The sequence below is a fragment of the Equus caballus genome, chromosome 11 (genome assembly GCF_041296265.1).
Source record: "Equus caballus isolate H_3958 breed thoroughbred chromosome 11, TB-T2T, whole genome shotgun sequence".
In the NCBI taxonomy this organism is placed as follows: Eukaryota; Metazoa; Chordata; class Mammalia; order Perissodactyla; family Equidae; genus Equus; species Equus caballus.
In genome coordinates, this window is record NC_091694.1 from 18474505 (window position 1) to 18498786 (window position 24282).

Sequence of the window (24282 nt, forward strand, 5' to 3'; positions counted from 1 at the left end):
CCTTGGGGGCTCTACAGCGCTAGGGACATAGTACGTGCTCAATAAAAGTGTTTCCAACCGCCCCCCACCGGTTTTAGCCGCCACAGCCTCAAGCAAAGAGGAAGCAGAACCAGACCCAAGAAAGAGCGCCTCGTCGTCCCCAAGATAACCGAAGTTCGAGGCCGGGGAGTGCCCACGCATGCGCACACTCTGCCTTCCTTCCCGTAACCTCCAGAAGAACGCAACCCGTAAAAAGACTGCCAGAAGCCGAGGGCGCATGTGCGGCTACACCGACACCCCGGCCGCCTCCGCCTTCTGTCAATCCGTCCGCCCAGCAATCTCTCCTCTATAAACACCGTCCGGAAGTAGTGCCCATTTCTGGAAACGAGACCTCGTTAACCAATCGTTGCCAGGGGCGGTACGACGGGACTAGCCGGGACGCGCCGTCTCATTGGTTGCGTTGGAGGAGTGGGCGGGGCCAAGGGTCGAGGTGCGGCCAAAGCGAGGAGGCGCGAAGCCAGGCAAATTTGCGGCCGCCGGCGGAGGCGTGGCCCCGGGGGTGGCCGGGAAGGCGGTGAGGGGCGGGGCCCGAGGCCGGGGCGGAGCGGCAGTGGGGCGGGACGACCGTGGGCCCAGAGAGCAGCGGTCGGCCACCGGCGGCGGGAGATCGCGGGTGAGGGAAGCGCGACGCTCGCTGGTTAGGGAGATCGGCGCTCGGCCGGTAGGTGACTGGGCGGGACCCCGGGACCCCGAGCAGGGAGCAGCGGGGATGGGTCGCCCCTCAGCCCGGGGTCGGGCTGCGGCCTTGCCCGCCGCCCCAGAATGGGGGGGGGGGGGGTCGGCGGCGCGGCCGGTCGGACCCACTCGCGCTCAAGCCCTCGGCGCTGGTGGCCGCGGCGCCCTCACGCGCGCTGCCGGGGCCACGGTCGCACGCCATGCTCGCCGCAGCCCCGCAGGCCACACGCTCGCCAGGAGGGCGCGCAGGGGCGCCCTGCTTCCCCTTCCCCGACATCCCCATTCCCCGGCGCTCTCAACCCCACCGGCAGGCCTGCCCCTGCTGCTCCGTTCCCCGGCTGCCCCCAGGAGCGGGGCTTGTCTCGGCACCGGGCGGAAGGTGTCTAGTGTTCAAGTGCGTCCGGTCCATGCGCCCTTCCACCTGCCCTGGCAGTGAAACCCTCTGGCCTTGCCTGGGAAGTTCTCGGGTCATACCCCGAGGCAGGGAGAAGGAGCAGATCCTGCCCTTGACACCCAGCCGGGCACTGTTGGCCACTCGCAGCATCCTCTTGCTTCCCCTGACCCCGCTGTAATTCTTCAGTCCGCTCCACTCAGGACTTTCTATGTCTGCTCAGATATAATATTCCCACCCTGGAAGCCCATCGTGACCCCGGCAGCCTGCCGCTACGGGGCACCAGGCAGAAAGAGGCCACTTGTACAGCGCAGAGTCCCACCTGCTCAGGAGCCTCCTTGATGCTGAGTAACTTCAGAAAAAGCGTTTCCTTCTTACTGAAGTTAAAATGTTGCTCTCAGTCCTGAAGGGTGGACTGGGGAATGAGAGTGGGGAGGAGAGGATGAGTGGAGAAAAGGTCCAGAAATGAGTGGTGTAAATGGCAAAATTATTGTTGTTAACTGGAGGCAGTGGACACCAGTGAGTTGGTTAAGGGCTCTAAAAGCAAGTAAAGTTAAAAGATGAGAGGTGGGGCCTAATACAAAATAGCAGTCTGAAGTTTATTCCAGGAAAAATGTTGAAAACCCCTTGACTAGAAACGTGGTCTTTCTGAAAGATTAGAAAGAGATAGCATCTTAACATTAGTGATGTGTTTTTTACTTAGTGTCTTCATACCTGTCTGTGTGATAAGATAGATAATAGTGTCCTATTTTATAGGTGAGGCACCTGAGGCACATGAGGGGGAGGTATTTATCTTGCCTAAGGCCTCATAGCTGGGACTCAGGATGAGGACTCCAGCCTGGGTCACTGGAGTCTTGCCCAGGCTCCTTCCCCTGGACCAGGACCACATTATGGGACTTAGATGCAGGAAGGAGGGAGAAGTGTTTGGTGTGGTGTTTATGCTCTTAACGTGAGAGGACAGGTGCTGTCTTGCTTACGATGTGTTCGGGTTTACTCTTGGTGTTTTTGAAGTGATGTCAAAGTCAGTTCTTTCGGTGCAGCGATGCCAGACCTCTAAGTTTTTCAAGACGCCTTTAGGACATCCTCATTTATTTTGAAGGGTGTGGTGAACTTCTCAGAAGGTCTCAAAATAAAAGTAGTAGTCTCTGACTTTAATTTTAGAAATACGTACCCAGGTATATGTTCCAGCATTTTTGTGAAATCGGACAGCAGTAAGCTGCCAAGCTTTAGATCATCTTCTGACCGTTTTCAGATTATAAGAAGCAGTTGTGAAGGGGTTTTTTTGCCCCTGGTATTGCCTGTTAGAGTTTGTGGGAGCGGCACCCCAGACAGAGACCCTGCCAAATGAGCCTTCATCTATTAAACAAAAATGTCTGGTTGGCCGTTTCGCCTCAACAGATGGAGGTCTGGTTCCTCATTTTGGTTCTCCTGTTGAACACTGACTCCTTTGTGATCCGCTTGGAGTGTTTGTGTATCATTTAATGTTCGGAAGTAGGCTTCCCCTTATTGGTTGGTTGTCCAACTCCAGGCAAGTGTTGTGACTTTTTGGTGCGTGACAACAGTCCATCCTGGCCAGGGGCTGGCGAGAGATCTGTAGAGATGTGAAATAGGTAAAGCTTCACCCAGGGTTATTTTCTTCGTTGTTGGCACCCTCTTAAGAGTGTCCTATCACTTTGGCCCGTGAAGTCACTTTTAATTTCCTATTTTTTTTCCTGTCTCAATGGACGGCACCTGAGCTTTCCTAACAGGCCTGCCTGCCTTGATGAAGAGCTGACAGATTCATGGTGGTTGGCTTGACAGATGTTCTTTCTGGGAGGATAGTTAAGAAATCTTAAAACTGAATTCAGTCCTAAATTAAAAGTGTAAGTCAGCTCGATACACATATAGGCAGCATATTTGTACCAATGGCTTTTATCATCTCAAAGCTGTTTTTTTTTTTCCTGGCAAAAGGTTAAAATGCAACTAAAATTCTGCTTTCATGATTAATAAGTCACTACCGCAGTTGTGTCTGATGCTTCCTGTTTGCCCCATTTTTGTATTTCAGTTAAACTGGAAACATCTGAGCATTATGGGCACTTTTGATGGCACCAGTGTGAAATTGGCGGGAAGGGGGGCAATTCCTGTCAGTGGATTTGGGAAACTCTAAGGATAAGCCAGCCCCTCTGTCCTCTGCACACCGAGATCCCCAGGAAGGGAAAGGAGTGGGGGTTGAGCATCTGCAAGGGGAGGGTGAGCATTTAAAGTGATGCACGTGTGAAGGCTTCGCGTGTGCTTGGTGATGCTGACTGAAATGTTGAAAGCAGTCAATCAGAAATGGAAGGCCAAATATAGGGCAAACTGTGTAGTAAGACACTTCAGTTGAGCTGAGCGAGACATTGAAGTATGTCAGATGTGGGGTCTTTAGTTCTGGGTTTGTCTTACTACCTGGGTGACAATACAGAGAAAAGTCAATTTTCCTCAGTGGTCTGTGTGCCCTTCTTTGTATTTCTAGGTTAAAAGATGCTCTTCCCTTCTTGTTGTTTTACATCCTTTAATCTCTTATCCTCCTGATATAAATCCCTTGAAATTATATGGCATCAAGAGTAATGGTACTTTGTAGCCATTGTTTTCTGTTTCTCACAATGTTTGTATAAAGAAAGGCAGGGACAAAGATCAGGAAAGTGAAGGCTAGTAAGGAGAAATGAAGTGGACGAGGTTACTCAGGAAATCAGTGTCATGCCCAGAATCTAAACCCACGTTTCTTGACATCTAGTTCACTGTTTTTTCTACTAACTTACTCATGAGAGGATAAGTTGGGTATTTTTCCCCAAAAACACATCAATTTTGAATGTTACTAAATCAAGGTAGCTGTATTTAACAGTCTATTTATGTTACTTATTAATTAATATTAATATGTATTGTTAGAATTGATTATTAATTAATACTGATTATTTGTAATAATTATTAATAAAGGCTGAAAGATCAATGGCATATCCTCTGGGTGGGTCTGCTTTTCCCCATTTCACAGATGCAGGAATGAAGGCAGAGTGGTCAAGTGGTTTGCTCAGAGCCGTAGAGCAAGGCCCTGGTGTCTCCAGGCCAAATGTGGGGGTTTAGGCTGTCAGGTCAGACAGACCTGGGTCAGGGCCCGGTCTGCCACTGTCTGCCTGTGTGACCTCAGGCAAATCACTTCACTTCTCTAAGCATCGGGCGCCTCATCTGTGAATGGGATCAGAAATACTTCATGGGGTTATTCTGAGTAGGAAATAAGAGGGTATATGGAAAATGCTGAGCACAGTGCCTGGCACACGGTAAGGCACAGAACACGAAGGCTGGCGGTGGTGGTGGGAGTTGGAGTAATAGCAGTGGTGGTAGTTGCCGTTTACCACACTGACTGGACCTGTTTTCTGTAAGATGATGTCAGGAAGGGTCAGACTGCCTGACAGGGTAGAGTCATTTTCTCATTAAGACCTCCAGGGGACGTTTCTTCTGTCTAGCGGTTTTTGCTGTCAACTTCTCCCTGTCTTACACTAAATACTGTCTTCACCACCCTCCAGATGAGCCTAAAAAGGCCCAGGAGGCCCTGCCTGACCAGAGTTGGCGATCCTAAACCCTGGGCACTCTCAGCCCTCCCAGGACTCTGAGCCAGAGGCAGAGCTGGGCCTTTCTAGGGCTCCCTGTGTCTGCCATGTGGTGAAGTGGGTCCCCGCCTTAACTCTGGAGGTGAAAAAAAGGAAAATCCTTTGTAGAATATAACTCATCAAAGACTTTTTCTTCTTTGTTTGGGGGACTATGGGGGAAATTTTGGTTCTGTGGGATGAGGTTCCCACCGCCACGTGGCACGCGTGGCTCACCATCCTTTCCTCTTATAAATGTCTTTGTCAACTATCACCAATACCATGTTTGGGGGCCATGGATCTACAGTCAGGGACTTGCAGATTTCCCTTTAAATCATACAAGAAAAAAAAAATTTCACATTACATTTTAAATTCTTTTTTCCCCTTCTTAATACAAAACAAAAATACAGGCTCCCATAGGCTGACGTTCCCTTTAAATAACATTTTGTTTTCTCTTGGGGAAGCTGTCTTCATGGCCAAAGAGTCATTTCTAAAGTGAACCTAGTTTTTAGAAAAAATAGATCACCGGATGTCAAGCCTCATGTGGAGCTCAGTTCAGATGAAAATGAAACCAGCAGGCCTGGAGTGGCAGCTCCACACTTGACTTCAGGCTGGAGGTGAGAGGCAGAGTGTGTCTGGACCCAGCTCGATGGCTGGTTGGCCCCACAGACTGCATTTGATAGGTGCCTTAGTCATTTTCCAGGCAACTTTGCTTAGGTGAGCAGAGCACTTTCTCTGGAAGGTGAGTCACCCATGCAGGGGGTAGGTGACAGGCGATCTCTTCCCCAGCACGTTGCAGAGGAAGTCTTGAGCAGACCTTGTAGAGAAGCCCTCTGCCAAAGATCACATTCATTTCAGCCCAAAGAGGCAGAGATAAGGAAGCAAACAGGAGGCTCCCGCCGCTTGCTGAGTGACAGAGAGATGGACACCCTGGCAGGGGGGTCATGTGGCCAGGGCACCGAGCCCAGATCAGCAGTGTCACTGCCCTTCTGAGTCCAGCAACCTTAAGGGTGGAAAATGGCCCGCTTCCAGTTACAGTCAGCAAAGAAGCAGGAGGGAGCTTTGGCTCTAGGGAGCTGGGAAACCCCGCTGCAAAGAGTAGAGAGAGAGAAGCCGTACTTTGGTGTGAAAGACCTTTTGGGGAACCCTTTTCTACCTGCCTGCCTTTTTGCCATCTGAGTTAGAGCTCTGAAGAGCTCTAGGGATTGGAAAGGCTAGATTAAACCCTGGATTTCAGGAAGCTTTGAAATCCTAAGCCTGTACCACCTCTGTAGTCTACACTTCTGGAGCCAGTGTTTGGACTCAGAAAGAAGCCGCAGAGGGAACTCCTGAGCCATCCCTTCCACTCAGTTTCTGGTTACTGTGGCCTCTACAGAGCCTCTTACCACTAAAGCCATGACCAGGTGTCCATCAAGACAAAGAGTTTGTTCAGCTCTCTGTTCTAGACCAGTGCAGTTGGCGGTGAATTGACTGCTGATGGTCAGGGACATCTGTAAGCAATGTCCAGGGTCACCCACAAGGTGAACTTGACTTTATTGAAGCTGCAGGGGAAAAGCTAGTATTACCTTGCAAGTGGTCTTGTTTCCTGTAACTGTCGCAGACTCCTTCCCCAGCCCTGTCTACACACCCCATCAATCTGGACTAGCAGCAGTCACTTCAGGCGGACATGGCTAAGTGACCTTAAGCCTTAACCACTCTGTCAAGAAAGACCTACTGGAATTACAAACCAGAAATGATCATTACTGTTTGTGCCCTCGTCTATTTTACAGAAGAGAAAATGGTGGCCCAAGAGAGCTGAGTGAGTTGCCCAAGGTCACAGGGCTAGTTAATAGCAAAATCTGAACTACAGTCCAGGCTCTTTTCACTATGCTTTGCTGCCTCTGAACAAAGGAACTGCTCTGGAGCAGGAATTGTACTTTTTAGCTAGCTCCTCCTCCATTCCCCCACCCCCATCCCACCATTCTCAGCCTTTCTGCAAGCTCTGCCAGACCTGGGAAGGGCGGAGCCAGAGCAGCAGCTGCTTTGGGTCTAAGAAAAAGTAAACAGAAAGCTTTTTATTTGACTCTGTCTTGTACCATGAGGTTCGTGTAACCATAAGGAGGTCAAGGTTGATAGGAATATACAGTTCTGGGCAGGGTTACCCGGAAGTCTCAAAGGTTGCCTGCACCTTTAGGGCACTTTCCTACCTTGCCAAGCAATATCTTATCCAAAATGGGCATTCAGTTACTATTAATGATTGATTGCAAGGGTACAAACCCGCTGGGCATCAAGAAGCTCTTCTCCATCTCTCTCCCATGAAGAGACGTGTTGCCCGTGGCATGCAGGTGGCCAGAAGAACCAGAGTAGTTGGGTGTCACTCCGACTGGATTCATCCGGCTTCTCTCAGTGAAGAGAATCTTCCTTGTGGGCAAAGCAATGATGTCATATCTGGATGGTGGCCCCTGTCAGTGCAAAGAGCTGTTGTATCCAAGATCCACCCCCCACCTTCTGCTGACGTTGACATTTCCCTTTACTGGGCCAGAATTAGTCTACTGGTCAATACTAGGGATGGTGGGAGGCTTGGGAGGAAAGCGGGGCTTAGCCAGCCTCAAATGAGGATGCTGTTGCCAATTAAGATTAGAAATGAACTCCTGCGCCCAGATTGATATCGTCCAGTTCAAAAGGGTCATCTTCTCAAGGAATTGAAAGTAATGTGGGTCTCTAGGTCAGCATTTAGGAAAGGGGATGACAAAGGTGGCTCAGTAACTGCTTGCATGATACCTTCTTGGTGGGATGCAGTCAGAATACAGCCACTGTCCTGTAGCCCCTTGTGCAGGGAACTGGCTCCGTCCTCTCCAGCTCACCAGGTGATTGGAGAGTCTGGATGCCCATCTCCCAGGCCAGCCACGCTCTCAGAGCCAGCAGCACTCATCTGTTTCTCAGTAGCTTGTCCGTCGTTTTTTCACTCAGTGCATGCTTACCAGGAGTATCAAATGTGGCAGGCTCTGCTAGGTGCTAGAACATAAAAATGACAGCTGGGGTGCTGTCCTCGATGACTCACCATGGCGAGGGAGAGATGGACATGGGAGCAGATACATTACAGGTACTGAATCATGAACCATGACTGTGGGAGCTGGAGAGGAGTGGGGAATGCACCAAGGCCCTGTGGCCCTCTTTTTCCAGCTTGACCCAGCCTAGTCACACACACAGCTCCTCGGATGGGAGGAGCCCCACCTCCCCATTCTGCAGGTGTCTAGGGGGGAACACCCTCAGCATTTGTCTCATTTGGGGGACTTGTCCTGCTTGTCAGCTTGGAATAGGAGCTTGAGAGCAATCTGGAAACCTCAGCACTATGGGGGCAAGGAGTGCATTTGCGGAGGTGTGAGCACTGTCAAGAAATGTGCTCAAGTGTAGTTCAGAGCAGAAGTAGACCCTGAGTAGCCTGCCATTAAAGACATGGCCAACTTATCCTAGCCTTCCAGGCTGGATAGAGAGGGCAGTGACCACACTGGCAAATCCCACGTGCTTGGGGCCACTCTGAGACAGATTTGTAGGCGGATAGTCCGAGGCCTGAGCTATGACAGTGCTTCCTAGTAACTAGGTTCAGCATTCCAGGAAGGCCTTTCTGGGGTTACGAGGGTGAAAGCTCTGCGAGGGCAAGGACCTTGTCTGCCTTGGTCACCATCACATCTGCTCTGGCCAGCACAGCATCTGGAGCCTGGTAACCACTGGCTAAGTATTTGTTGTTCAGTGAAAGTACAAGACCAAAATCCACACTCCTCCTCATCCCTCCTGGCCTGGGAGAGGATGAGAGAGCCACAGGCTGTCTCATGGGTCCCCCTCCTTTACCAAGGAAATTGGTCTGAGACCCTCTGCAAATATTCCGTCATACCACAGGTCCCAAGCCCTTACTTCCCTTCCTGGGGGAGGACAAGAATGTGACCCTGTATTGTAAAGGGACATGTCAAACGCACCCCTGCTGCTCATGTCCTGAAGCTGGTCTCTCAGGCCAATCTGTCAAAGGGTGCGTAAGGCGGCATCTGAAACGAGGCCATGGTTAAGGTTCCACTGCCAGAGGGCAGAGCTGGACCACGAGCTTCTTTCCATTTAGCCCCATGCGTTGGAAGTCTTCTGTGGAAAGCCAAGTTGTTTGGGTTTCTTGTTTATTCTGAAGTTCCTCAAACTAGTTCCTCAATTTCAGAACCAGTCACCAGTGACAACAATGAACTTGAAGCCTCCTCCCTGATAGGGAGGCCGAGCCTATCCTTTTCCCTCTTTTCTGAATACAGGTAGACCCTGCCTGAAGCCAGTTCCACCTGTGAAAAACCAGAGTTAGGAACTGAGGAGGGGAGCAATTGTATTTCAGTGCGATTGACCATAGCCCAGGGAGCTGCTCCTTGCTCAGAATCCAATCAGAAAGGTTAAATAAGGAGAACTGTTTTGCTTGTAATGATGACCTCAAGGCTTGGCAAGATCCAGAAGTGCATTTTGACTCATCAAAGAAAGCTGGTTGTGTTTGGCATGATTTTAGTATCAAGGGCAGTTTATGGCACTGTAATCTTTGGAAATTGGTCATTATTGTATGGTACACACTGCAGCCCTCACTTAATCAGAATATTCAGTTACACAAAATACCCCAACCTGCAGATTTCAGTAACACTTGAAATTTTTTTACATAACATACATTAAAAATGTCTTGCTGCTTATTGTGTAAAATAAGGAGGCACGTGATTTGGCTTTTTTTCTCAGTACTACTCTCCCTCCTCCATTCTCTTGCATACCAGTTCCATAATTGTCCCTGTGGATCAATGACGTTCTAGTGGCATCTTTTCTATGTGCTATTGGCTCTCCTCATGCAAAGAACTCAAAAGTTGAATTGCAAATGCTATTGTAACACTTTTCTTTTAAAGCTTATACAGTGCCCTAAATCAAGGGCCTGGAGATAAAGTACTGACCATATTTATGAAGACAGTAGCTGATGCTCAAGGCTTTGCTATTTAAAAAAAACAAAACCAGTAAAATATAAATTAGGCTCAAAAAGCCTGGAGCCAGACTTTATAACATGAATGGCAAATTTGAACTTTGTCATAGTATTGGTCCCTGGGGTGGGCCTCGCTATGCTGGGAGTGGGTGGGCTAAGGCACACAGGCCTGCCACATGTCCAGCTTGGAGTTTTTGCTCCCCATCACCTTTTTTTTGGGGGGGGGGGGATGAGGAAGATTGGCCCTGAGTTAACATCTGTGCCAATCTTCCTCTATTTTATGTGGGACCCTTGATGAGCAATGCTAGGTCCAAGTCTGGGATCCGAACCCACGAACCCTGGGCCACTGAAGCAGAGCGTGCGAACTTAACCACTATGCCACCAGGCCAGCCCCTCCCCATCACCATTTTAAAGTTGCCTTTTCCAGAACATAGGCTGTCTGCATTCATGCTAATTATTGAGATGCTTCCTCCTGGGTCAGTCCCTGGGTTTCTCACTAACAGACCTTTGGCTTGTGGCAGCTTCTGCATTTGGGTCCGAATTTTTAAAGCTTAGATCATTTCAAAGTGGAGAGATATAGTATTGTTAAGACTATGGGCTTTGACATAAAAGAGTCCTGTTTGCAAATCCTGCTTCTGCCACTTCCTTGCAGTGTGGCCTTGGGCAAATGACTTGACCTGCTGAGCCTCAGCTTCTTCCTCCGTGCAAAGGGAGTAATATTAGTGCCTTGCTCACAAGCATATTGTGAGGATTCGAGAAATAATGCATGCATTACCTAATAAATAGCAAACAATAATAGATGCCATTATTATTTTTATTATTATTGACAACCAGCCTGTAATTATATGTGTACACATAGCAGCAGATTGTTGAAAACACCCAAAGATGTGCACAGGACAACTAATTTGAGCTCTAGCTGCCGAGGAGTTCTGGGTCCTGGTTTGTCACACGCTAGCGGGTCGTTCCTCAGTCCATGCAGAGCTGAGGCAGTGCCAGCAGAGAGAGAAGCTGGATGGTGTGTGCAGGGTGCTCTTCAAAGGACATCCTCCCTCGTAGGGTGTCCTTTTCTTGCTGACCACTTCTGCCCCTCTGCTCTCAGGATTCTGGCCACTTCCTTGACAGTGTCTATTCCAGACCTTCCTTCTGACGCTGGGGCTGCTGGCTGGACACTGTGGGAGGTGGGTTTCAGCTCCGCATAGGCAAGGACTTTCAAACAGCTGCTCATCTTGTAACAGCTTCCGTCTCACTGGAGGTTCTGCTAACGTTGATAGAGAACCCACCGTGCGCCAGGCACTGACGGGGCCTTTAAACATTGTTTCTTGCATTTAATTGTCCTGTGAAATCCTGTTACTTCAGTTTAAGGGTCTCTGTTTTACAGATGAGATACCTGAGTCTTGAGTTACATGACCTGCCCATGGTCACACGCTAGAATGTTGAGACACTGTGATTCGAACTCAGATCTCCTGACTCCAAGACCATTCTCTTATGTAGCTGGGTGGCCGTCCCTCAGGATTATTAAGTGATGTGTTGGAATAAATGACCTCCAAGGGCCCTTCTGATCCCAAGATCATTTTGTGATTCCTTTATCATTTATTCATCCATTCACTCATTCTCCCCGACTAGATTTTAAGCACCTTGAGGGCAAGGAGAGCATCTTTCTAGCAAATAACTAATATAATGTTCAGGAACCACCTGTCCTTGACTCATGGCTGCTGCCTACTTCCCTGGCACACAGAAACAGGAGAGAAGAAAAGGGTCACCCAGAAATTCTAGTCCCAGAAACTTAACCATCTAGAATTTCTTGTACAAGTGCACCAATAAGTGAATAAAGGTATTTTTTTGTAGTATTACTTATAAGAGTGAAAAATTGGAAACAATTTGAGAGTCCATCCATAGAGGAATAGATGGAGAAATGGTGGTATATCTGTACCATAGAGTAATATTATAGAATCTTATGGAGTCGTTTAAAAAACAGATGGCTCCACATACATAATAATCTATTGTTAAGTAAAAGAAGCAACTTATAGAATATTATATATGTATAAGCCCATGCTTATTTTAAAAATAGTCCCAAACTCTATGTTTGTATATGGATACTAATGGAGTAGAAGGACTTACACCAACCTTAAGTGTTACCTATGTTGCAGAGAGATGGGAATGGTGCAAGGATTTCTTTTTTTTTCCCCCTCTATGCACTTTTGTAGGGTTGAAATTTTTACAGTGAACAAGTATTAATTTTGTATTTGAAAACAAAATAAGGATTAAGAAAATATTAACCAAGGTCAGATGTTCCATAAGGAAGATGAGAGAGACTAGCCAGAAAAACTTGGTTCTTCCAGGTTTCCTGGATTGAGACCAGCCTTCGACCCCACCCCTTGACATAAGCAGCGAAGGAGGGGCTAGTGGTTTTCTCTCAGGTCCAGTGCTGCTGTGTTTCCCGCTCTTTATGGGGCCACTTGTGCCCACGAGAGGTTCTTACATCCAGCACCAACACAGACCTTAACTGCTGTACACGCTTGTCTTGGATGATTATACATAAAAGCAGGGAACCAGAGTAGAATGTGGCTGACAGAGCCATCTTTGAGCACCTTCCTACTTCTTGAGTCATAACTGATAAAACCCACAGTCCCCAGGGGAGAACAAGAAAGAGAGGGAAATGAAAACCAAAACCAGGAGGGACGAGCTTACCCATCTCCAGCCTTCTGGCGACTGCCAGAACTTGCCTACTAGCTACAGAGATTCTGGTGAAGGTTTCCTGTGTGGGTGGTGTGTGTGCGGGGTGAGGGAAGCAGTCATCATGTGTTTACTAGGTCCCACTCACAAATGTGGACCAGATGCCTCCTAAAGTCTCATCCCATATCTTCTATAGTTATCACTTGTTTTCATTATGAAAGTAATACTCCACACAGAACAGCTCTGGAGGGATATACAAGGAACTGGTTTTCACTGTATATCCTTTCTGTATTTTTTTTTAACCACTTGGAAACATTATCTGTTAAGAAATGAAAACTGAGAAAAGTAATGCATGCTCACTGAAAATAATGTGGAAAAATTAGAAAAGTGTAAAGAATATTAAAACACCACCAAGAGAGAACCATTGTTGCGTGTCTATGCTTGGTGTCTGCATTTTTATAAATGTCAATGTAATATACAAACACATGCTAGGTGGGATCATACTCTAGATATAATTCAGTATCCTTTTTCTGTTGACATTTTATTCCGTAAGCATTTTTCCATATAGTTAAAAATTATTTATAAACTTTTTTTTTTTTTTTTTTTTGCTGAAGAAGATTAGCCCTGAGCTAACATCTGTTGCCAATCTTCCTCTTTTTTGCTTGAGGACGCTCCATACCTAGATTGCAAATGTGGGTTGTGCACACAAGAAATGGCTCTCTTCTCTGGGTATAATGCTTTACTCTTTCCAGAGTTCTGTCATCTGTGTCATTTCATTTGATGGGTAAAGGCAATGAGGGTGTGATTAAGGGCCAGGGTGAGAGTGAGGAGCCCCCGGTGTGCCAGAGGCAGTCAGAAAAGGAAGCCAGCAGTGCTGTGGAGCTGTTGGGAGGGGCTTCCTTGAGGTGGAAGAACTGGGCTTTGCCTGTGAAGGACAAGCAAGGATGTGGCACACACGGAGACCTGTAGATTTGAGTAGCTCATGGGGTGTGAAAAGACCAGACTGGCCAGAGCCAAATTCTGCGTTTAGGGAAACCATGGTCAGACAGATTATGAACCACAGGGTTGGGGCTGGTCCCATAAGCAGTGCCGAGCCAACAGATGTCTTTGAGCCTGAGGTTATCTTAAGGACATGATGTGTCAGATTAGCTTGGCACCAGTGTAGGATGGGAAGGGGTCAGGAGAAGCCAGAAGTGCGTGAGGCCTGTGCTGATAGGATAGATGTGAGGTGGTTGCCTTAAACATTTAAAGAGGCCTGTAGACAGCAGTTTTCTGCATGTACGGTGCTAGCCAAGGCTGACAGGCACGTGGCAGGAGTTGGAGGACAGTCATAAATTTTATTCCGTACATTTCATTTACCCCGCAGTTGGACCTATGGAATTGGCAGTGAGACTGAGTTTTTGTGGACATATCAGGTTTCTGTTTTATAATTGATCTGTAAGATTTTATGGATTAATGTACATTCATATTTCATATCCTCCTTAATGGGAAATGCTTATGCAGAAATTGCTCTCCTGGGAAGCAGGCCTCAAGCTGGCGAGCAAGGCGGGTTTTGAGATTCCTCCAGCTGAGTTTCACTCAGAGGGCTCCCTCCTTCCTCAGATGTCTGTTTCCAGGTCCCAATGCCCACTCGGTCTCTCCATCTAGGGAAAGAATTAAGCAAGCCTTCCAAAAGCTTGTAACTTGTGATACGGTCAGCCCAGACTGGGGCAGTGGGGGGTGGGTTCTGTCCCAAAGGCAGGGTTTTCATTTAATGCCCAGCATTCACCATCTGCCCCTACCCTGTAGGTGTTTCCATCTGGAACTTTGCCCCTGAATTATATGCCTTTCACTAAGAAGTTGCTTCCTGGGGATGTAATCAGGACCAAGCATAGTTCCCTGATCTGGTACCTGAACTCCTTCTTGCTGCCTTTTCTCCTGCAGCTCCCTGACCTAAACTTTGCCCACCAACAACTCCAAGCTGTTTGTGACTCCTACTTACACACCTGTGTGCCTTAACTTTTGCCATTCCTCTACCTTTTTCTTGAGTAATTCTTGCTCACCCCTTGAGACTCAGCCCTGGCATCACCTGCTTTAGGAAGCCATTCTGACACCCACCGGGCTAGGCTAGGTGTCCCTCTTGTGTACCTGTTGCATCTGCTGTGTGTCTATGTCTGTCGTTGCATTACTGTATTGTAATTTCTGACTACTTGTCTCTTTCCCCCAGTAGGCTGTAAGCTTCTCAAGGGACTCCGTCGTCTTCCCCAGTGTACACCCAGTGCTCAGCACAGGGCCCAGCGCCCAGCAGGCTCCACACATGTTCAAAGAATGCCATGTTATATGAGCCTGCAGTTCTCTGCAGTTTGATAGGATGCCCCAGAGCGGGGACCTTACTCATCCTTAAAGCCTCAACCTGCCGCCAGCCTTTGGATTTTTAGGCTCTTTATTGGGTGCATATAAGTGATTATTATATCTGTTTGTCTTAAGTATTTTGTCTGATACTAATATTACATGTTTTTGGTTAGTATTGGCCTGGCATGCCTCTTTCCATCCTTTATTTATTTATTTATTTATTTTTTGAGGATGATTAGCCCTGAGATAACGTCTGCTGCCAATCCTCCTCCTTTTGCTGAGGAAGACTGGTCCTGAGCTAACATCCATGCCCATCTTCCTCTACTTTATACGTGGGACGCCTGCCACTGCATGGCTTGACAAGCAGTGCATAAGTCCGCACCCGGGATCCAAACCAGCAAACCCTGGGCCGCTGAAGCGGAACGTCCAAACCTAACCGCTGTGCCACTGGGTTGACCCCTCCATCCTTTATTTTTAATCTTTCTGTGTAATTTTGTTTTGTCTCTTTTAGTCAGTGTCTAGCTGGGTCTTTTAAAATCCTGTCTGATTGTCTGTCTTTTAATAGGTGGGCTTAATTTATTCATGTGTATTGTGGTATAATTCATGTATATAATAATAACGATATATTAATACTTCAACTTATTTCTCCACCTTGTGTTTTCATTTTATATTTATTGTCCTTTTTCTTTGCTTCTTTTTTCCTTCTTTCCTTGCTTTTTGTTAGTGTGGTCAAGTTTTCTATTTTTCTTTCTCTACCCTTCTGGTTTGGAAACTCTGAATTGTATTTCTGTTTTTATAGATAGTTACTCTTAAATTTTAACATACTTAAAATTACATACATACTTAACTATAATTTTTTCTAATGAGGTAGAAACGGCTTTCATATGTAAATTTCACAAAAAAGGCAAAGCTCTTATCATTTTTTACCCATTGAACCACCAACCCCAGCCTTCTCCCTTATTTATTTTGTCTAGAACTTAATGTTTTAAGGTGGTTGAAACTAACTTTTTTACGTTCAATTGTTAATTAAATTGACCAACATATTGTAGAGATTCATGTGCCTAGCATTGTTTTTTACACCCCATTTCTTCTCTGATTTACTTTTCTGCTTGCCACAGCACATCCTTCAGTGATTCTTTCGGCGAAGGTAATGCTTATCTTTCCTAGAACTTGTGTGTGTGGGTTTTTAAAAATTGTTTTAAGAAAATGAAATGACCTGTTAAAGCTAATCAAGGTAAAAATCAGAACACCCCAGGAACGTGTCCTAGCATAACTCAGCCAAAAGTCTGACCAATTTATTGCTGAGTCAGCTCTTACTAATGAGACCCCCCTCACAGTTAGTTCTTGTGCTTCCAGCCTACACAGGCTAAGAAATTATTACCAACAGTGGGTAGATCCTGTGGGTAAAATAGGAGTAGTAATATCCACACGGGTAGTAATACTGCTCAGTTCCTGGATGTTCCAGGTACCTCTGCCAACAAACTTTTATTCTAGAAAGGACCTGAGGATCCTTGGGCGCCAGGAGTGTCCTGGCTTTAGCCCTAATCCTATGTTAGATGCTCTTCTTGTATAAATTGAGCCTCCTTTGTCTCTGCAGTTAACTTACCCCCTGGAGCCTTAGTTTCTTCATCCACAAAGTAGAAAGAATGTTCCCACCCTTGCAGGGTTGCTGTGAGGTTCATCAATAGTGTAGATAAAGCGCCTAGCGCATGCCCAGCACAAAGCAAACATTTAATGAATGTAGTGGTTATTACAGGCCCTGGCTCTTAGGAGACACTCACTGAACACTTATCAAATGAATGCAGGAGCCTACCGTAAAAGGCTTCATTGAGGAGATAGGCTCTAAAAGATGCACAAGATCTAGACAGGTATTAACAAAGGAAGGAGCATTCTCTATGGGAGGAACTGGATGAGCAAAGGAAAAGAATCGGGAGCTCACCTATTGCTGCCCTGCTCAGGCAAGTGAAGGGAGCGGTCTGGCTGGAACAGAGGTTGGGGGCAGGGGAGATCGGGGAGGGCAGGCAGGGCAGAAAGGGGAGCCAGAGCTGAGCGTGCATGAGGATCTCTGGGTCTGTCTGGCCAGTTGGCTGTTTTGCCAGGCGAGCTCGCTCCGCCTGGTGCTTGCCCCTGGTTCCCCTTACTGCACAGCCTCTCTTTTTTGATAGGCAGAGGCTGGCCCAGTGTGGCCTCATAGCCGGGCAAGCTGAAGGCTTAAAAGAGGAAGCATCAGAGTGAGATTGGTTTTGAACTAATATCTTATTAAGGAAGTTGAGTCATTCTGCTTCTGCTATTTGTCCCCTCTGGGCATTCAGAGAGGGACGAGTTTTTACTTCCAGATCTAATAGTCATGAGGGAGATTTGCCCTGGTCTGCCCTGGCCCCTCAGTGGACATTTTCAAGATGACCCTGTAAGACGGAGATTTTTATTTCCTTTGTATACAGAGAACCGAGGTTCAAAGTGTTGAATGCCTTAGGTAAGGCTCAACACCTGGACTTTAAGGTGCTGAAACAGAGAAGCCCCGTTGTGTCAGTGATGGCGTGTATGAGCCTGCTGAAGGCAAGAGAATGAATTTTCAGTTCACGTCTTCTATTGGCCGGGCAAACTGATTGGCGTTTCATGTCCTGTACCTCATTCAGTCCTCAGAACAGCTCCGAAGAAGCTAAGAAACTCAGTGGCCTGTTCAAGGCTTACTGTGCAGGCTGGGGAGGCAGCAGCGTGGGTTCAACCCCACCTCTGCAACTTGTACCTGTGTGGCTGTGGCAGGCTACTGAGCTTCCCTAAGCCTCAGTCATCACATCTGAAAATGAGACTAATAATGGTAGGTACTTAGTAAATACTGGCAATTATCGTTCTAAATTGGAGTCATCCAGACCTCAAATCATCCTGACAAATCCGTGGCATTTTGGGAACTAGAAGGAACCTCAAAAGATTTCCTAGGCCACTGGTTTTCAAGCTCTTTTCCTCAGAGACCTAGGATTCCGCAGAGGTCCTTGGTGGATGAAGGGAAGCTGAGTACGTTCGGCCTTTGCCCACCTTCTTTAGCAGAGCAGCTGTTTCTAATGTGAGTTACGTATCAGTTGCATGCTTCTAGCTCTTTTGCATATTGGGGGTGGAAGTATGATTTCATTTGATAAAAATGGTCCTGCTGCTTTTAAAAAAAGTTGCCAATGCTAGAACCCATATCTCTGCTTCCTAGTCTCATGTTTTTTCTGTACTTACTAAAACAGGGAACTGAAATATGGTACATTTTAGAAAGGTTATCATCACTGACAACCACAGTTTAAAACATTATTTTTGTACCTTCCAGTTAATCCAAAATTCCTTTAGCCTAAACCCCATTCCTGTCCCAGAATCCTAGGAACAGAAATTTTGCCGCTGTCGTAGCCTTAGACAGGAACTGCCCAATGGAGTTCTCTGCAGTGATGGAAACATTCTCTATGTGCACTGTCCAGTATAGTAGCTAGTGTAACTGAGATCTAATTTTTAATTTTATTTAATTTTAGTTGATTTAAATGTAAATAGCCACATGTGGCTAGTGGCTGCCGTATCACATAGTGCAGCCTTACAGTATAGAGAAGGGGTCAAGTGGCAGTCCCTGGCCCCTCAGCATCAGAATCATCCAGAGAACTTGTCAAAAGTACAGATTCTGGGCCTAACGCCCAGGGACTGATTCAGTCGGTCTCGGGTAAGTGCATTATAAGAACGCATCTGGTTATTCTAACTTGCAGTCTGGTAGGAGAGCGCTGCATTAGCAAGCTGTCCCTTGGAGTGGAGGAGTGGAGCCAGAGTCAGGCATTTAGCCCTGGCCTTGATCTTCTGGGGAGACTAGAGCAGCCTTCTGGGGAATGTCAGACCCTTGGAGAATGTGATGAAAGCTCTGAACCCTGTCTCTGGGAAAATACAAGCTGCATATAGTTTCTGGGGTTCACAGCCCCTCCTGAAGTCATCCTTGAATCCACCTTAAGAACTCCTCAACTTGGACAGAAGATCTTTACTAACTGGTGAGGGAGCTGAGTTTGAGTCTCAGGGCCCAGGAGCCTTGCCCGCAGCAGGCATGTCATACAGATATACCCAAGGATTGTCTGGTACTATCCCAGGCATTCCTACCCCCAGACTTCTCCAGGGGGTCATCAAGGCACCACAGAAGAGAGAACAGGCAGTGTGCATGGATCAGGCCCTAAAAGAATACTGAACAGATTCTACCCCTGTCCTTTCCCCTTTTATTTTCTTGGATTTGTGGGTGAGTTGGGTGGGTTTAGCTACTGCCAGTGCTCATGTCCTCAGCTCTGACACAGAGAGCAGAGGGCAGAATGCACTTGAGGCCTGAGTGGAGCTGGGGAGAGTGTCCAGACTGAGTAATGGATCAGGATTTTGACTTGTCTTCAAAGGCAGAGGCACAGCTGGCTCCCACAGTCCTTAGTCCCCACAAGCTGCAGGGCGGTGGGCTGGGGTGATGAGCCAGGGGCCAAGCCCAGGGCTGGGATGGCCACCTGGCCAGCAGTCCCAGGCTTAAGGCAGAACCCTGTTTTTTGTGGACTAGAACCCATATAGAAGTTGAGAAGGAGGGAGGGAGCAAGCGTGTATGAATGTGTAGGAGAGCTGCTGTCAGGCCAGTGTCCCAAGAATAGCCTCTTGAACTTGGAGGCTGTCGGTGAGGGTCTGAGTCATGGTCATGTGGCCCAGGAAAGCCAGCCACAGGAGAGGCTGTACAGCGCCAGGGCCATGATTTCGTGCCCCTGGGAGGTGAGGGTCAGCCTGTTTTCCCGTGCCCTTTACAGGTTCAGCTGCCAGCTGCTGGGTTAGCTTCTCAACGGCCTCCTTGTTCCTCTCCCTGCCTGCCAGGCTGTTGGATGAGTCATCAGGGAACTGCAGAGGAGGCCTGAGCTCGGCTGCCTCAGCCTCAGCTTCTCTCTGGGGACAGGAGCCTGGCATGCTCCTGGAGGGCGGGTCAGGGCCCCTGGCAAGTGGCCTATCTAACTGCCCAGGTGAAAGGATGGCTCCTGGGGGTGAGAAGGTTTCACAACCTCTCTGGAGGAGCTCTAGCTTAGGAGGAGCCGTGTCAGGCAGAGACAGGCTGTACGAGTCCGAGTGCAGCTAGATCTCGAGCAGCTGGGTGGCCTCGGAACAACCACTCATCTCCAGCCTCATTTCTCTCACTCATCAGATGGGACTCTCTTCATCCTTGGTGCTCAGGATCATCCTGTCTCTGCAGGCCATCCTTTGATTCCCTCATTCAGCCAAGACTGATTGTCTCGTCTGTGCCCCACTGTGCTGTACACCCAGGGCACCACCTCTGCCCTCAGGAGCCTTCTGACCAGGGAAGACCATGAGTTTCCCCCTTTGCATTTGCCTGCAGCCCAGGAGACTTGGGGAGCGTGCAGCACAGCCTGGAGCCTGGCCCTGCACTGCCTCACGCAGACTGAGTGACCTTGGGGAAGTCTCCGCCAAATTAGGCCTTAGTTTCTGGAAGAGAAAATGAGGAGGTTAAAGTAACATGGCGGTCCCTGTAAGCGTACCTCCAATACTCTTAGGTTTGGAGGTTTTTGGTTTGTTTTTAAGATCTCATTTCCCCTGATAAAGTGTCTGAGATGGGTAGGCGCTGCTGTGGGCCCTAAATCAATTCCTTGTTGGAGGTGGAAGAGGTTCAGGAATGGGGTGGGATGAAAGCCTGGTTACAAAAAAACAGCCTGTCTTGGAGGGCTTTCCCCTAATTGAAGTTAGAATACTCCTAAGGTTTCTATAAGATCATCAAGTAACAATGAGGCCACCCGTTCAGCCTCCTCAGTGTCCGGCCTTCAAGACCAAACCCAGGCATCCATGCTGAAAGCTAGAGCCTTTCTGAGTTCACAGCTAGCAAGCCCTTGAAGCAGAGGTGTAAGTTTCAAATTAATAGTGACCCCTAAACCCATCCTACCCTCACCCCACCCACAGCAGAGCTGACTCAGCCTTTTGTAGCTGTTGTGAGGCAGATTCAGTAGGAAGGTCGTGTCAGCCTACTGTTTCCCAGCTTCCCGCTGTCTCATTTAGGCTTCCAACCTGATAGGCCAAAAGGCCAGAGGTGTTGGAGGTTTGGCCTCACATGGTCTGCCTTTCTGCCCCAAGAACAAATGGAAGTGTGACCCCAGATGCCTGGCGGTACAGCAGGGGAGACTGTATCTGTCAGTGACAGCTTTGAGAGCAGCCTGCCAGCAGAGAGCACTTATTAAAAACCTGTCTGAATTTGGTGCCTTCTCAGGCTTTGTCTAAAGCAAGGCATGACCAGAAGGGCCTTTGCTTTGGGAGCTCACAGTCTCAGTCTTCAAATAGGTTTCCAGACGGTAACAATCTCAGATCGGTGCTGTTCTCTTTCGTGACAGTTCTAGTCTACACGCTGTTTGCACAGATTGTCTCAACACTGGGCTCCCTCTCTCCTGTGGCTTCCTGGTAACGCACAGGCTGGTAGAGATGGAACCCAGAGAGGTGAATTCCTGTGCTGTGTCCTCAAATTTCTAGAGGTACGGGTTGGTGTTTGGGGCCCTAATGTAAATTCCACTACTAATGTTGCCTGAAAGGAAAACAATACTTAGGAGAGGTTTTCAGCGAATGAGTTTGGACATTATAGAAGGAAGCATGTCACTTCCTTCTGGAGAGCCACAAACAGATACATCTTGGGAAAGGAGCCAAGTGCTGGCACTGCCATTGGCATGCTGATTTTTAGCCTTTATAAAATTTCATATATATGTAATATATATACACATGCACACAAATCTGTATGTACACATAACGTGTGTGTGTGTACATACACACACATATGCACACATATATCTACCTCCTGCTAACAAAAACTTGATTCTCCCCACTTAGAGAAAAGCCATGTGGATGGTGTAGACATATCCACTAAGAAGGCAAGGCTTGTGTGGAGTCAGTGAGGTGACTGATGGTTTTGGAGTATGGGATCCACCATCCTGTTCTGGGGATGCAAAGTTCACCATAAGACAAACAGAAAAAGATTCAGCCATTATTTATAAAGGCAAGAAAGAAGCAACCCAGATGTTTGTGCTGTGGCTATCTTGGAGGAGGAGGGCTGGAGTCCTCCGTGTTGGGCGAGGTGCAGGGGTTTGTGGTAGTGTGCTGGTAGGACTGGGGGCTCATACCCCACGGAACAAGGTTGATGTCGAGAGGCTGGCTCCTTTGCCGTTTGGGATGTTTGGAGGATAAATACGTGTGGCATAAAGAGGCAGAGGTCCTTTGCCCCCCGCTTTTCTCCTCCAACCTAAGCCTGATCCGGGCCCCTCGGGGTCTGGGAGTGACCTGCTCTGTTCGGTCTCTCTCCCTCAGGGTGAGCTGAGCCTGGGAGATGGCAGTGATGGAGATGGCCTGCCCGGGCGCCCCTGGCTCGGCGGTTGGGCAGCAGAAGGAGCTCGCCAAAGCCAAGGAGAAGACACAGGCGACGGGGAAGAAGCACAGCTCTGCCAACAAGCTGGAGGCCGTGGAGAAGAGCCCCGTGTTCTGCGGGAAGTGGGACATCCTGAATGATGTGATTACCAAAGGCACAGCCAAGGAAGGCTCCGAGGGAGGCCTGGCCGCCATCTCCATCATTGCCCAGGCTGAATGTAAGGGGCCTCAGTTGGGGGCTGTTGACAGAGAGGGCAGATGGGTGGGCCTGCAGGTGGGTGCAGTCCTTGTGCAAGGGTGGCTGGACACAGGTGAAGCTCTGGGTCGCCCTATGGAAGAGGGGGATCAGGGTAACCACTCCATGAGATTCTCACGAGACACAACTGGGGGTTAAGCCAAGACTGAGTGTGAAGTGGGAGCTAGAACAGTGCTGGAGGGTGGAACACAAGAAGGGAGAGGGGCAGACAGAGGCTTTTGTTCATCATGGCCAGAGCGGGGGGCAGGAGTGCTTGGGCTTCACAGGTCCTCAGGCTCTTGGCAGTACCGTCAAGCAGGCCCTTAGCCTTCTGCCGTTACTTTGGGCAGCCTGAGCATCTCTGGAGAGGCCCTAGACAGGAAAGGCCAGGTCTCCTGGAAAGCCCCTCTGGGGCCTGTAGGCCCTTCACCACTTCCACCTTGAGGTGGCCCCGCCCTTAAGAATGAACACCTGCTCTTGGGTCAGTCGAGGGGCCGCAGGGCAAGTCCTGGTCCAGTCGTTTCTGCTTCCACTCACGATTCCTCAAAATGACTCGGAATGGTGGCTGCCATCAGAGCCTGAGAAACTCCCAAGAGGGCTGGATAGGACCAGGAGTCTCTCCCGCACCCCTGTCCTCCAACCCAGCAGGTTTCTTGGGGTAGAGCCTGGCAAGACCGACAGCTCATGATAGCATTTTCTTACATACACACATCCTTCCCCTTGTCTCCCACTTCCTTCTGGCTGCATTTTGAGGAAAGATGAGAGAATAAAAACTAAAGTGGAGTGAGTGACATAATAATGGTCATAATACACACATACACAGGCACATTTCCATACGTCTGTAAATATGATAGTTTATATTTAGTGAGCGGTTACTATATTCCAGCCACTGTGCTGAGAGTTTTATATAGATCATCTCCCCTGAGCTTCACAGCACCATTAGGATGCCATATTATGGGCGTGCTGGGAGGGTGGGGGAGAGTCAGTGAGGGGAGCTGGCGTGGGCAGGGAGGGGCGTGCCCACCAAGGTGGTCTGGGCAGGAGGAGGAGGAGTGACCGAGAGGGCACCTGTCAAATGTCTCTCTCCTCAGTGCTGAACTCCTGTTCTTTCTCTCCTCCTTTCTGCTTGTCCAACCCCTTTTCCCTTACTTAAAAGGCGAGAATAGCCAAGAGTTCAGCCCCACCTTTTCAGAACGGATTTTCATCGCTGGGTCGAAACAGTACAGGTAAGGAGGCGAGCGTGAGTGGGCCACGGGAGCTGAACCAGCGTCCTCCCCTCTAGCTGCTTGCCCAGGCCGCTCCCAAGTGACCCCTGGCTCCTCCTTCAGCACCTGTGGTTCAGCTCTTGGAAGCTGCCCAGACTTTCCTGGCTGAGCTGCTCTCTCAGCCAAATAAGCTTTTCAAAAGCTTTTCACGGCCTGTGGATGACTGCCTCTGGGTCATATCAGCTTGACGTTTTATTTTTATTCTCCTCAGAGTCCTTACTGCTCCCCCTTGGTTCCCATCAGTAGGGAGGGTGCTGGGAACAGGAGTCACTTTCCCGCTGGTGCGTGACCGTGAATGCCAGCCCCTGGGCTGCTCTAACAAGGGAGAAACCTGCTGAGTCTTTTCTCCTGTGAGACGCACCCAAGACGGGATGAGGGTTTGGAAACGGGCGAGGACAGACAGACTTGCAGCTCGGTGGCCCTGTAGAAAAGAAGCCGATGTGAGGTTCAGTCTGTTCCCAGGCTCCCCATCCCCAAAGATGATTTTTGGCAACTGCAGGTTGAACCTGGAAACAATTCCCTCCTCCACCACCAGGCGGATTTTTTCTTCATTGGAATTTGGCGACTGCTAGTGATAAAAGGGTCGTGGGGACGGCTGCTGCACTTCGCCAAGAAATGCTCAGTGGTTTGGTCAAATGCCTCCCGCTGGCCCTGATGCCTTTTGGCCCAGGGTAGGGGTCTGTGGTGGACTCACTTCGTTCAGCTGCCTGGGAGAAGTCTGTAGGCCTCTAGCTTCCCCCAGG

The 24282-nt window shown here is 48.6% G+C and overlaps 1 protein-coding gene across 1 annotated transcript in view; it reads left to right on the forward strand.

Annotated features, from left to right (window-relative positions):
* The first annotated feature begins 549 nt into the window (after positions 1-549).
* Positions 550-24282, forward strand: part of MAP3K14 (mitogen-activated protein kinase kinase kinase 14) — a 40984-nt gene continuing 17251 nt past the window's right edge. The window contains exons 1-3 of the mRNA XM_023652364.1: positions 550-700; positions 21983-22257; positions 23431-23500. Of these exons, the coding sequence (XP_023508132.1) occupies positions 22002-22257; positions 23431-23500 (326 nt within the window). The 5' untranslated portion in view covers positions 550-700; positions 21983-22001. The remainder of the gene's footprint in view (positions 701-21982; positions 22258-23430; positions 23501-24282) is intronic.